This window comes from Belonocnema kinseyi, chromosome 9 (assembly GCF_010883055.1).
Source record: "Belonocnema kinseyi isolate 2016_QV_RU_SX_M_011 chromosome 9, B_treatae_v1, whole genome shotgun sequence".
In the NCBI taxonomy this organism is placed as follows: Eukaryota; Metazoa; Arthropoda; class Insecta; order Hymenoptera; family Cynipidae; genus Belonocnema; species Belonocnema kinseyi.
The window spans coordinates 103,352,306-103,365,773 of NC_046665.1; the positions used below are offsets into that span (position 1 = coordinate 103,352,306).

A 13,468-nucleotide genomic window follows, 5' to 3' on the forward strand; every position below is an offset into this window, starting at 1 on the left:
AAATTGAAGAACTAAAATTGGAATTGGTCGAACACCCACCGTATTCACCAGATTTAGCCCCCAGTGACTTTTTCTTATTTCCAAACTTGAAAAAATGGCTCGATGGACAGAGATTTCCTGACAACGAATACGTCATTGCCTCTGTAAGTGCTTATTTTGAGGAAATTCCGAAAACGCACTTTTCTGAAGGATTAAAAAAACTTGAAAAGCGATTGACCAAGTGTATAGAGCTCCAAGGAGATTATGTTGAAAAATAAAAAAAAATTTACCCAAAAAAAATTATTTTTATACTTCATTCTAAGGACTTATTGAACTACCCTCGTATGTAAAAAGTTAAGAGCGAGGCAACAATGAATTAAATTTGAAAGAAATAATTGTTTAAACCATTTATTATTTATAACAATATCCTCTCAGAACAATGCTGCAAACTAGCGGGTTTTTCTAAAATTTTCGATTTCTTGCCAACTATTCACTTAGAGTAAGTTAATAATCAATTTTATTTAGCAAACATAATTGAACCAATTGTTATTGTTTTATAACTATCCTATTTTGTATTAATGCTATATAGTAGCGGTTTTTTCTGCATTTTTTGAATTTTTTGTCCACTTTTCATTTAGAGTGATGTAATAATTAAATCAAATTAGCAAACATAATTTTCCAAATAATTTGCTATTATTGTTAATAATATTTTCTTTGAATAGTGCTAGAAAGTTGCGATTTTTTCCTCAAATTTCTACTTTTTGTCCACTTTTCACTTGGGGGGAGTTAATGATTAATTAAATTTTGCAAAAATAATTGTTTAAACAAATTATTATTGTTTTTAATTATCTTTTTCGATAGTAATGTTAGCTAGAGTGAATTCAATTTTGAAACTTAAAATGTAACTATTCCGTTTTTTGCTTGAAAAATCATATTTTTTATTGAAAATAGATTTTTTTAGTTGAAAATTCATGCAGTATGTTGAAAATTCATCTTTTTGGTAGCAAATTATTCTTTTATCGTTGAGGATTCCTCTATTTAATTGAAAATTCATATTATTTGGTTACTAATTCAACTGTTTTATAGATAATTCGTTTTTTTTGGCTTCAAATTTTAAAAATTTGGTAGGAAATTAAACTATTTGGCTAAAAATTAATTTTTTTGTTAAATATTCATAGTTTTGGTTGAAAAATTAACTACTTCGGTTAAAAATTAATCTGTATTAGTTAATGATTTAGCTGTTTTGTTAAAAAATCAACTTTTTGGGTCAAAGACGCAACTTCTTTGTGGAGAATTCGTCTTTTTGGATTGAAAATTTAACAGTTTGGCAGGAAATTAAACTATTTCTTTGAAAATTTATTTTTTGTTGAAAATTGATATTTTTGCCTCAAAATTAATATTTTTGGTTGAAATTTGATTTTTCTATTTAAAAATTCAACTATTTGATGGTAATTAATCCGATTTGTTTGACAAATAATCTCTCTTGGTTAAGAATTCAACTATTTTGTTGAAAATTTATATTTTCGTGTTAAAAATTAAACTTTTTGTAGAAAAATCGTCTTCTGGCTTTAATATTTAACAAATTTACTATGAAAATAAACGATTTGATCAAAAATTCATATATTTCGTTCAAAATTTTTGTTGTTCTTTAAAATTCAAATATTTGGCTAATAATTCATCTACTAATTTTAAATAGTTTCCACTTTATGTTCTATTTTAAATAATAGTAAGCTCATAATTAATTTAAGTTAACAAATATACTTACGTAAATAATTTAATATTATTTTTAATTATATTTTATTTTAATTATGCTAGAAAGTTGCGGTTTTTCTGAAAAATTTAACATTGCTTTGGCTTTTTAGGTATTAAAAAAAATAATAAATAAAGGACGGAGAAAATCATTTTTTAAACAATCTCTTTCTTTTTTGAGAATATACTTTTCTGAAACAGTTAAATCTTTTTGTTAAAATTAATATTTATTATTTGTTTCTAACTAAAAAGTCAAAGAAAAGCTGAAAATTTCAAAGCGAAACCCACAACTTTATAGCATTACACTAAGTGAACAAGAGAAGATAGTTATGAAACGTAATAAATTGTTTAAACAATTATATTTCTTAATTTGTATTAATTGTTATCTCACTAAGTAAAAATTGGATGAAAAATTAAAATTTTTAGAAAAAATCATAAATTTCTAACAATTACCTAAGAGAAGATAGTTACAAACAATAATAATTGTTTAAACAATTATGCTTGTCAACTTGCATTAAGTATTATCTCACTCTAATTGAAAAGTTGACAAAAAGTTGAAAATTTCAGGAAAACCCGCATCTAGCAACACTGTATGAGAAGATAATTGTAAACAATATTAATTTGTTTAAACAAATATTTTTGTTGAATATCATTAATTATTAACACATTCTAATTTAAAAGGAGACAAAAATTTTAATATATTCGAAAAAACCGCAACTTTCTAACATTATTCAAAGATAAGATTATTTAAAATAATATTAAATTGTGTGCACAATTATGTTTTTTAAAATTAATTAATTATTAACGCACTCTAACTGAAAAAAGTGGACCAAAAGTGGAAAATTTTAGAAAAAACTACAACTTTGTAGCATTATTTTAAGTGGATATTAATATAAATTAAAATATACTGTTAAAAAAATGTATGTGAACAACTAATTATCAGTAGAAAGTAGCATTTTACGTTTTATAAAACATTTTTATTTTTTAAACACCGCAAAAAATCAGAATTAGCGCTAAAAACTCGCAATCCCAAATTTTTTACTTATAGGGTTTTTGGGCCCCCACAAACCAAACTTATGATGGTGATACTTGAAAAATAATTATTCATTTGTATTTATTTTTCTGTGAAATCGAACAAATTTTGAGGACGATGTGCAAGAAAATTCGAAAAAAGGAACAGGTAATCCTAAATTTGTTATATTACAAAAAAAATCTGGAAAAATGTTTGAATTTTTTTTCAAAAATTAGAGAGTATACAAACGCTCATTCATGCCTTCTATTTAATTTCCAAAATTTTTAACTTAATATCACAATAAGTCTGGAAGTGAGTTTTTGCAAAAAAAAAAATATGTCGCAAAATTATTTTAAGGTTAGTGTTTATATTTAAAGTGTAAAATGTAAAAACTGTAGAATGGAATTCTTTAATAATTAACTTTTTTAACTCGAAAAATAAAATATTTACAAACTTTAACTTTTTTTAATTCAAAGTTATATTATAACCTCAAATTCTGTAAAAATAAAATTATGTTGGTTTTCAATACTTTATTATTATACCATTATTAGATTATTTCATCTATTTTATATATTCATTCGATTGTTTATAAAAAAATTAATTGATTAAATTCGAATACAACCTTGATATTTCCTCTCAAATTAAGAAATTCAAATAATCGATTTGAAAATTCGAGTTCGAGAAGTCGAATTTCAATTTGACGGTTGGTCAACGTGCTTGTCGCAACTAGTAGAAAAGTTCGTTTCTGAGATACAACGCCGCGTCTCGCTACGTCATTTCAGGCTCGAAATTGACAGTTTCCATTGGTTTTCGTAAAAAATGTAATAAAATTATAATGCCGACATAAGTAGCAATATAAATTTTATACAAATTTCAGGAAATCAAAGTGAATTTGCAGTAAGTTTAAAAATTCGCGTTTACAGAGGTTAAACACCACATTACATCCTCGAAAATTCGGAACTTGCCTCGTGTTTTTTTTTTTACTAATAATTGAATATCTTTCGAGCTTCAAGTAACAAATTCGAATTTCTAGTAATTCCTGAAGGAATGTTGTCGTTTGTGTCGTGATTTTAAAATTGAAAACACTTTCCTTTCGCGATTTCGCGAAACCATTTTCGGGCGGGAAGTGTTTAGATTATGTGAGTTCGGACTAAGGACAATCTTTTCAAACTGACTTTTATGACTCTTTATTGATGTCAATCATGTTTTTCTGCTGTGTGCATTTCGTAAGTACAAATTTAATCAAATTTTGGAAAAAATGTGTCCACTTGAGGACATAGGTTAGAAAAATAAACGTAGGAAACAAGATTATCAATTTTGGAATTTATAAACTCCGCTATTATTGAATTATATTCTTAAAATTGTTTAAATCCGGGAATTTTTTTAGTGCGCACTTAATTTTTTTAAATTTTAATATAAAATTGTATAACAATGATACTTCATTTGTAAAAGTAGAATTAGATTAACGTATTTAACTTTTTTTTTATTAAATTAATTTTTTTAACTGAAAATTTAACTATTCTGTTTTTGGTTCAAGCTTCATCACTTTTAGTTGAAATTCATACACTTTTTTATAAAAATCGTCTTTTTTGGTTGAGTTCAAATATTTTTCATTAAAAATTAAAATATTTTTTGCATGAAAATTAAAATATTTTTTGCATGAAAATTGACCGTTTTTAGTTGAAGATTCAAGTGTTTGGTTTAAAATGCATATATTATGTTGAAAATTCGTTTTTCCTTTGGCTGAAAATTAATTTTTATTGCTGAAAATTTAAAAATTAAAGTTGAAACTTGAACTATTTTCTTGAAATGCTTTTTGTTTTTTGTCGGTTGAACATTTCATTTTCTAACAATAAATTCAACTTCAATTTTTGGTAGAAAAATTACCTTTTTTACTTGGAAATTCCTCTTTTTGTTAGAAATAAATCTTCTTTGTAGAGAATTAATCTTTTTGGTTGAAAATTCAATTATTGCAGTTAAGGATTCAGCATTTTATTTGAAAATTCAAGCCTTTGTTTGAAAATGAAATTATTTTTTTGAAAATTAGTTGTTTTTTCTGTTGAAAATTATTATTTTTTAACTGAAATATAACTATACCATTTGAATATTCCATCATTAGTTGAAAATTCATCTCTTTTGTTGAACGTGAATTTTTTAATTGAAAATGTAACGATTCAATTTTTGGTTGACAATTTATCCTTTTTAGTGAAAAATGCATATATTTCGTTAAAAAAACATTGTTTTATTTAAAATTCAACTATTCCACTTGAAGATTTATCATTTTACTCAAAAATTCATCAGATTGGTTGAAAATTTCTCTTTTTTAGTTAAAAATTCAATTATTTCGTTTAAAATTCACGTATTTTGTTGCAAAATCGTATCTTTTTTTGGCATAAACTTAACCTTTTCGATTGAAAATTAATCTCGTTATATAAAAATTCATCTTTTTGGTTTAAAATTTAACTATCCCAGTTGAAAATTCGTCTTTTTTGGTAGAAATTAATCTCCATGGTTAAAAATTCATCTTTTTAGGTGAGAATTTAATTATTATAGTTAAAAATTCAATGATTCCAGTTAAAGATTCACCATTTTATATGAAAATTCACCTTTCTCGTTAATAATTCTACAATTCTAGTTGAAGATTTATCATTTCACTCGAAAATTCATCAGCTTGTTTAAAAATTGATGTTTTTTAGTTCATAACTCAACTACTTGATTGAAAAATTCTCTTTTTTAGTTGTAAATTCAAAAATGTCGTTGAAAATTGATGTATTTTCTTAAGAAATCGTATCTTTTTTGGTAGAAACATAATCCTTTTCTTTAAAAATGAATCCTCTTGTTTGAAAATTCGTCATTTTGATTGAAAATTCCATTATACTAATTAAATATTCCTTATTTTAGTTTAAAATTCATCCATTTCAGTTAAAGATTCATCATTTTAATTGAAAACTCATCCCTTTGGTTGACATTTTTTTAAATTGTTAATTGTAAATTTAAATACTATTTGGATGAAAATTCATGTATTTTTTTGTAAATGCGTCTTTTTGGTTGAATTAAAATGTTTTTGATTACAATTTAATGTCTTTTATGGAATGAAAATTTAATTATTTGGTTAAACGTTTTATTATTTTTCTTCATTATTTTAATTGAAAATTAATTAATCAAAATGGGTTTAAATTGTAAATTATAGATTCTGAAACTCAAACATTTTTATACAAGGTATTAAATTCATTAAATTATTTTTCAGATAAATTTCACCAATATTTTAATCTTTAATTTACGATTTTATCGATGATCTTTTTAAATTATATATGAAACTATTAAAATGAAAAATTAAAATATATTTTCTTTGATACAATAGTTAAGAAATATATTATTTATGATATTTATTATTAGCTACGATATTTAGTTTTTAGACATTCAGGATATTTTTAAACACATGCATGATATAAACACATGATATTTTTAAACACATGAAAAATCGCAGCTCATATTAAATGTTACATTTCCTTTGGAAGAAAATATTTTCTTATTGAATTTAATTTTATATTGAATTTGAAAAGATCATTAATAAATTAGTTAAAATTTAAGCTTCAATTATTGGTAATTATATTTTTTTAAATAATTTTATTAACCAATTTCTTATGTTCCCGGACCATTAATATATATTTAAGGACCGAATTTTAACCTTGCAACTTTTATAACATAGAATCGGAATAAAGAAATTTTATTTCAAATTTCCAAATTGATTTATTTCAGCGAAAAGGGATAAGTCACAAAATACGATTTTTAAATCCAAAAACACGAACTTTCAACAAACCAGTTGAATTTGCGAAAAAAAAAAGATAAGTTTTCAACCAAAAATAGAATAATTAAATTTTCAACTAATTTTAGAAAATTTAATTTCAATTGAAAAGCAGAATTTTGAACAAAATACGATATTTAACCCGAAACGAATTTTTAACTAAAATGATGAATTTTCCAACCAAATAGACGAATTTTCATAGAATAAATAATTTTCAGTCAAGAAGGAAAAAGAAGTTTATCCAGAATGTAGAACTTTAAAGTCAAAAGGCGATTAATTTTCTACAAAAAAGAACAAATTTCGAATAAAAAATATCGATTTTTAGAAAACATTGAATTTCGTGTTAAAAAAATTAATTTTCAACAACAAAAAAACGGTTTTCAACAAAAAAGTTCAATTTTCAACCAAAAATATGATCCTTCAACAACAAAATTTAACAAAGTGCTTTTAATTTTGAGCGAAATAGTTTAAATTTTAATTAAAAAAATATAACCAAGTAGTCAAACTTTCAACCAAAGAGATGAATTTTCAACTAAAATGATGAAGTTTTAAACAAAAAGAATTTTCAAACAGAGATGAATTTTGAAACCAAAGAGATTTCAGTTGAATTTTCAACACCAAAATATAAATTTTTAACAGAAAGTTAATTTTTTGTCAAAATAGTGGAATTTACAAACCCAAGGGGAGATTTCAAACAAATTAGTTAAATTTTTAACCAAAAATGATAATTTTTTAACAAGATTGTTAAAATTTCAACCAAAAAATAAAATTTTCAAATAAAATTGCAATCGCTGGAATGAATCATTTGCAAAAAAAAATTGAAATACAAGGCAAATAAACTTTGCAAAATTCAAAAAAATTCACTGAATTAAGTAAAATTGAGTGATTTTAGAAGGATTCAAGAATATTAAAAAAATTCAAGAAAATTCCAAAGAATTAAAAAAATTTCTGGGTGAATTCCAAGAAAAATGTCAAATCTTTACAAATATTTGAAATCCTACTAATTTCTAACACAAGAAGTGGCCAATGATTACAAAAAAATTCAAGTGAATTGGAACAATTTCGAAATTCGACAAAAATGTAATTGATTAAAATAAATTTTGAGTGAATTTAGAGAAATTTACAAGAAATGAAAAGAATGAGATGAAATTCATTAAAAATCAACCTGAATTGAAAACAATTGAAAAACGTGGAAAATTAATTCAGTTGTATAGAATTGAGTGAAAAGAATTTAAAAGGATATAGGATAAATTAATAAGAATTCAGGGCGAATTACAAATAAATTGTAAAAAATATTTGAAAATCTCTTCAAATCTTTGAAACCCTACGAAATCACTCATGTCTGGTAAAAAAATCTTTGAAACCCATTAAAATATTAAAATCCCTTAAAATTATCGAAACCCCTGGAAATCCCTTGAAATTGTTTAAATCTCTTGAAAATGCCCTAGAATCTTTTGAAATATCGTCAAGTATTTTAAATCCTTTTAAATCCCATTAAATAACTAAAATCAATCATTTCTTTGTAATCTTCAGGGTGGCTGCTGGACCGGGAAACCTGGAAAACTAGGAAATGACCGAAAATTTTATGGGACCGGGAAAACCCTGGAAATTACAGTGAATTTATTTTTTACCGGGAATTTTACTGAATTTTTAGAATAAAAATTGTGTCCAACTTTGATTTCAACCTTTTTTAAATAATTTCCTAAATTGTGATTTTTATCAATTATTATATCATTTATTTTAGAATGCTTAATTCGAAAATATTTCACTTAAAAAATTATCCATTTTATATTTTTAATTTTTAAGAATATATTTTTATTTAAAGAATTTTAAAATGCAGTTTTATTGGTTAAAAAAATTAGATATTTTTAAAATCGAACATTTTTTTATAAAAAAAAAAAAAACAGGGTGACCGAGAAACCGGGAATTTCACGAATTTTCAGCATAAAAATCTGCCCAAGTTCGATTTTAATAATATTTAAAATAATTAAAGTGTAGTTTTGAGTATTCGAACAATTAAAAATTAAAAGTATTTGAAGTTGAAAATTTCTGGTAAAAAAAACAGTTTTATTTTATCAACTGTAAATATAAATATATTAATTATTTTGAAAATGGATCCGTACTCTAAGTAGAGAAATCTGAACAATAATTGATTTGACCAAACAATTCTAGTTCCGTTCAAAATTTGAGAATTTCCAAATTGTAACTGTTTCAATCCGAAAGTTTTGATAAGAAATTAAATCAGTATTTCATTTATTCTGATAATTTTATTTATAAATTAAATTTTTCATGATTTATCAATAAAATATTTTTAATTCAGAGATTCAGGTATTCCGTTATATTATTTTTTATATTAAATTTAATTAATAAATTTATTAATATATTATTTCTATTCATTTTTCAGCTATTAAAAAATGTAAACGTGCGTTTTACTATTTTCAACTTAAAAATAAATTCATAATAATATAGTCATAATTAAAGGTTTTTATTAAATTTAAAATATTGTGAGTCAAAATCATTTAATTTTTATCCCATTTAATTTGACATTTCTTAATGTAGAAAAAGAATAAATATTTAATATTTAGCAATATTTCACTGTTCATTTAAGACGAGTAAATTGACACCAAATATTTAAAAGAAAACAATTTCAAACTATTATTATTTGTAACAAAAATTTCAGTAATTTTAAGAGATATGTAGAAGTTTTGAAAAGATTCAAAGTTAATTAAAAACTTGAAATTTTTTCAAGTAATTTAAACGAAGTGTGTTAACATTTTTTTCAGAACTTCTAAATATATTTTAAAATTAATCGAAATTTTTGAAAATCCAGCAAATTAAAAAAAATCCTTCAAATCTTCCATGATCTTCTTTGACAATTTTTTAAATCTCTTAAAATCTTCTTAAACTTTCGGTTACAATAATTTTTCAAAGTGAAAAATCATTTTCAATTTTCCTAAGAATCTTAAGAAAATTTTTATTCTTTTGTAGTCTTTAACAATTCTTAAAAAAATTCTAAATTTTTTGTTTGAAATCTACAAAAATCTAAATTTTATTTTAAAATCGACTGTAAGTATTTCAAATTATTTCAAGTTCTAAATTTAATTCGAATCTTTTTAAAACTTCGAAATATCTCTTAAAACTACTCTAATATTTTTACGAATAATAAGTCTTCTATTGCCATTTATAAATTCAAATTTACTTTTTAGGATTTTCTAAAAGTTATAGACAAAATTCAATTCATTTTGAAATATTTTTAAAAGTTCCGACAAAAAACTCAAAAATGATTTTGAATTTGGAAAAATTTAAAACCACTTCTAGATTTTTCAAGATTTAGAAATCAAATTTTAAAGCTTTTAAAGAAGGCCTAAACTATTTAAAATAAAAATAACTTAACTTCTAATTTAAGAACTGTTATGTTAAAAAAATTATTTTTCAATTTTTAATGTGCCTCGCTTAAAATTACTTAAAATATAATTTTGAAAATTTTTAAAGTTTATTAATTGATTTTTTAATTTAGAGCATTGGAAATGTTAACGTGGATTTATATTTTTGGAACTTGATATGAATCTTTGAACTCTATAATTTATAAAAGTTCTAAACTTTGAATGCTTTAATTTGTTGTTTATTGTTTATTACTTTATATGGAAAAATGTTTAGAATTTAGTTTGATTTTTTAAATTTCATTGGCCGTGAAAAATATTTACGAACCGGGAAAAAACCGGGATTTTTTTTCTTCTATTAAAACGGCCACCCTGAATCTTTTAAAATAATCCAAGAAATTTGAAGAAAAAAAATACGTTAAAATATTTCAAATCCTTTAATCATTTTATTAACTGATCCTCAGGATCAATGAAATTAAAACTTTTAAAAATTAAAAATAAATCCATCGAATTAAGTAGAAAAGAGTAAATTTATAGAAATTCGAATGAATTAAAAAACTGCCAGTGAATTCATAAAATTCATGAGAATTCCAAAGAATTCAGGGTGAATTCCAAAGAATTCAGGGTGAATTCCAAATCTCTTCAAATCTTTAAAACCCTACAAAATACCTCACTTATCATGAATGAATTCTTTAAATTGCGCTAAAATATTATAAAATTCCGTTATGTTCCATGATGTCTTTAAAAATATTTAAGAACCTTATTACATCCTGTAAAATGATTCCATATCTTCAGAAATTCGAGAAAATTCTTTATCCTAGAATATTTCAAAAGCTTTAAAATTCCTTAAAATAATTCAAATTAGAAGCTCCTGAACTTGCCTTAGAAGTTTTAAAGAATTCAAGATAATTCAAAAATAGGTATAGACCTGAAATAAATAATAATTAATTCACGAATTAATTTAGTGAATGAAAAATGACCAATGTGCTATTTTCATTTGAAAAAAGTGACTGTATGGCAGTCATTTTTTTTTTAACAGCTACTTCTCACAGAAATTCGCTGATTTTTCTGATTTTTCAAAGTGCCTGACTCAAAAATCTTGATTAAAAATTCATCTCTTTGATAAAAAATCTTAAAATCATCGAAATTTAAAGGGCTGCATATTGAGTGCAATATGTTATTCACATTAATTTTATGAAAAAGATTTTATTCCCCTTTCCAAAAGACTTAAAGTATATAAATTGCATTAAGCAAATAGAAATTGAGACCTCAGGAGATCAATTAAAAAGTATAATTATAATTACCTATTTGGCACGCCACTTTGCGTAAGGTTGACTTCAGTGTGATCATTCCTTTCCGAGATATCGAGAGTTACTTCGCTAAAATGCCCCGTCGGCCACTGTTTGCACCTCCACTTTTGTACTATTTTCGTTGGAGAAAGTTCGATAAATTCTCCGTGAATATTTCCGCCGAACAACTCAAACTTTCCTTCCTTCTTAGGTTCTAGCTTAACCGCTCCTTTCGTAAAAGCTTGCACCAGCTATAAATTCAAAAAAAAAAATATGAGCCATAAAGGTCAAAACAGTATAAAAGATTTCTAGAATAGGGCAGAATGCAATGATTGATCGGAGTACCTCGGGTGACGTAAAAACGTTGTAAAACTCTTCTGCCCGGCACTGGAATTTCTGCTGTTGTTTTATCGTCGTGGAACTAATTTTACAACCGACGCTCTTATTGTTCGATACTACGGTAGAATTCATCTGCATCTGGAATCCAAAGAAAAAATAGTCAGTGTGGCCGTTTTTTATTTCCGGTCATTTTTCGGTTTTCCCGGTCAAGTTTTTTTCTTTTAATTTTCCCGGTCAACTAAAACTAAAATATTTATGTTTGTGGTCAAACGAAAACATTTATTTTAATGTATGACGTTCATTCGAAACATCCTTTAACACAACAGAGCGACTTAAATTTCCCACTAAAAAGTATAAATTAAAAAAAAAGGAATAGTTTAACTTTTAGTTGAAAAAAAAATTTTCAACCAAAAATAGATATTTTCAAGACGACCGTTCAATTTTCAACCTAAATGCTGAATTTTTAACTAAAATTATGAATCTTTAACTGAAGTAGTTAAATTTTTAATAAACAAACAAATTAATTTTCACTAAAAAATATAAATTATCAAACTCAAATACTTAAATTCCAACCTAACAGAATTAATGGTTAACCAACCAGATGACTTTGCAACTAAAACTATGGAACATTTAATTGGCATAAGTTAAATTTTTAGTTTAAAAAATTCCTTTCCACAAGACAAACGATCTTTTTATTAAATGAGTTCTTGCCTTAACAAAATTTTAAAACTTAAGTGATGAATATTCAACTTAAATACTTGAATTTTCAACCAAAAGGATGATTTTTTAAAAAAGATTAATTTTTTATTAAAAAGACGATTTTTCAACAAAATACATGAATTTTTAACCAAATAGTTGTATTTTAAACTAAAACATTTTTAGTTAAAAAACTTAATTTTAAACTAAATTGATCAATTTTCCATTAAAATTATGAAATATACAATTAGAATAATTACCTTTTCAATTGAAAATTTTTTTTTTCTAATTTTATTTTTCAACAAAGTGATGAGTTTTCAACCAAAATGATAAATCTTCAACGAGAACAGTTGAATTTTAAACCATAAAAGATGAATTTTGAAATAAAATTATGAGTCTTTGACTAAAACAATTTAATTTTCAACCAGAAGATTAATTTTGACCAAAAAAGACGAACTTTCAATGAAAACATATAATTTTTCAATCAAAAATTGAATAGTTAAATTTCCAGTTAAAAAAAATTAATTCTAAAAAAATCTGATAAATTTTCATCGAAAATGGTAAACTAAAAAGCTGAATTTTTAACTGGAAAATATTTTTTAACAAAAAATAGAAGTCGAAGTTTCAGTTTAAAAAAATTAATTTGTCAAAAAAAAAAATTCAACCAAAGTGATAAATTTTCAACCAGAAAGATGAATTTTTAATTAAAATTATGAATCTTCGACTGAAGTAGTTGAATTTTCAAAAGAAACAAATTAATTTTCACGAAAAAATAATAATTATTAACCAAAACTTAAATACTTAAATTTCAACTTGACAAAATTAATGGTCAACCAAACAGATGACTTTTCAACTAAAACTATGGAATATTTAATTGGCATAAGTTCAATTTTTAGTTGAAAATTTCCTTTCCACAAGAAAAACGATCTTTTTTTTTAATTAGTTTTTGCTTTAACAAAATTTTAAAACTTAAATGATGAATATTCAACTTAAATACTTGAATTTTCAACCAAAAGGATGATTTTTTAAAGAACATTAATTTTTTTTTATTAAAAAGACGATTTTTCAACAAAATACATGAACTTTTAACCAAATAGTTGTATTTTAAACTGAAAAATACCAAATTTCAACCAAAAATGGAATAGTTACATTTTCAGTTTAAAAACATAATTTTCAACTAAAATGATAGAATATACAATTGGAATAATTACGTTCTTAC

General features: G+C 23.7%; 1 protein-coding gene across 2 annotated transcripts in view; it reads right to left on the minus strand.

Annotated features, from left to right (window-relative positions):
- LOC117179956 (activator of 90 kDa heat shock protein ATPase homolog 1) overlaps positions 1-13,468 on the minus strand; it is a 34,537-nt gene that overhangs the window by 4,773 nt on the left and 16,296 nt on the right. For both annotated transcript variants that reach the window (XM_033372211.1, XM_033372212.1), the window contains exons 7-8: positions 11,560-11,691; positions 11,230-11,465 (exon numbers count right to left, since the gene is read on the minus strand). In XM_033372211.1, coding sequence (XP_033228102.1) covers positions 11,230-11,465; positions 11,560-11,691 — 368 coding nt within the window. The remainder of the gene's footprint in view (positions 1-11,229; positions 11,466-11,559; positions 11,692-13,468) is intronic.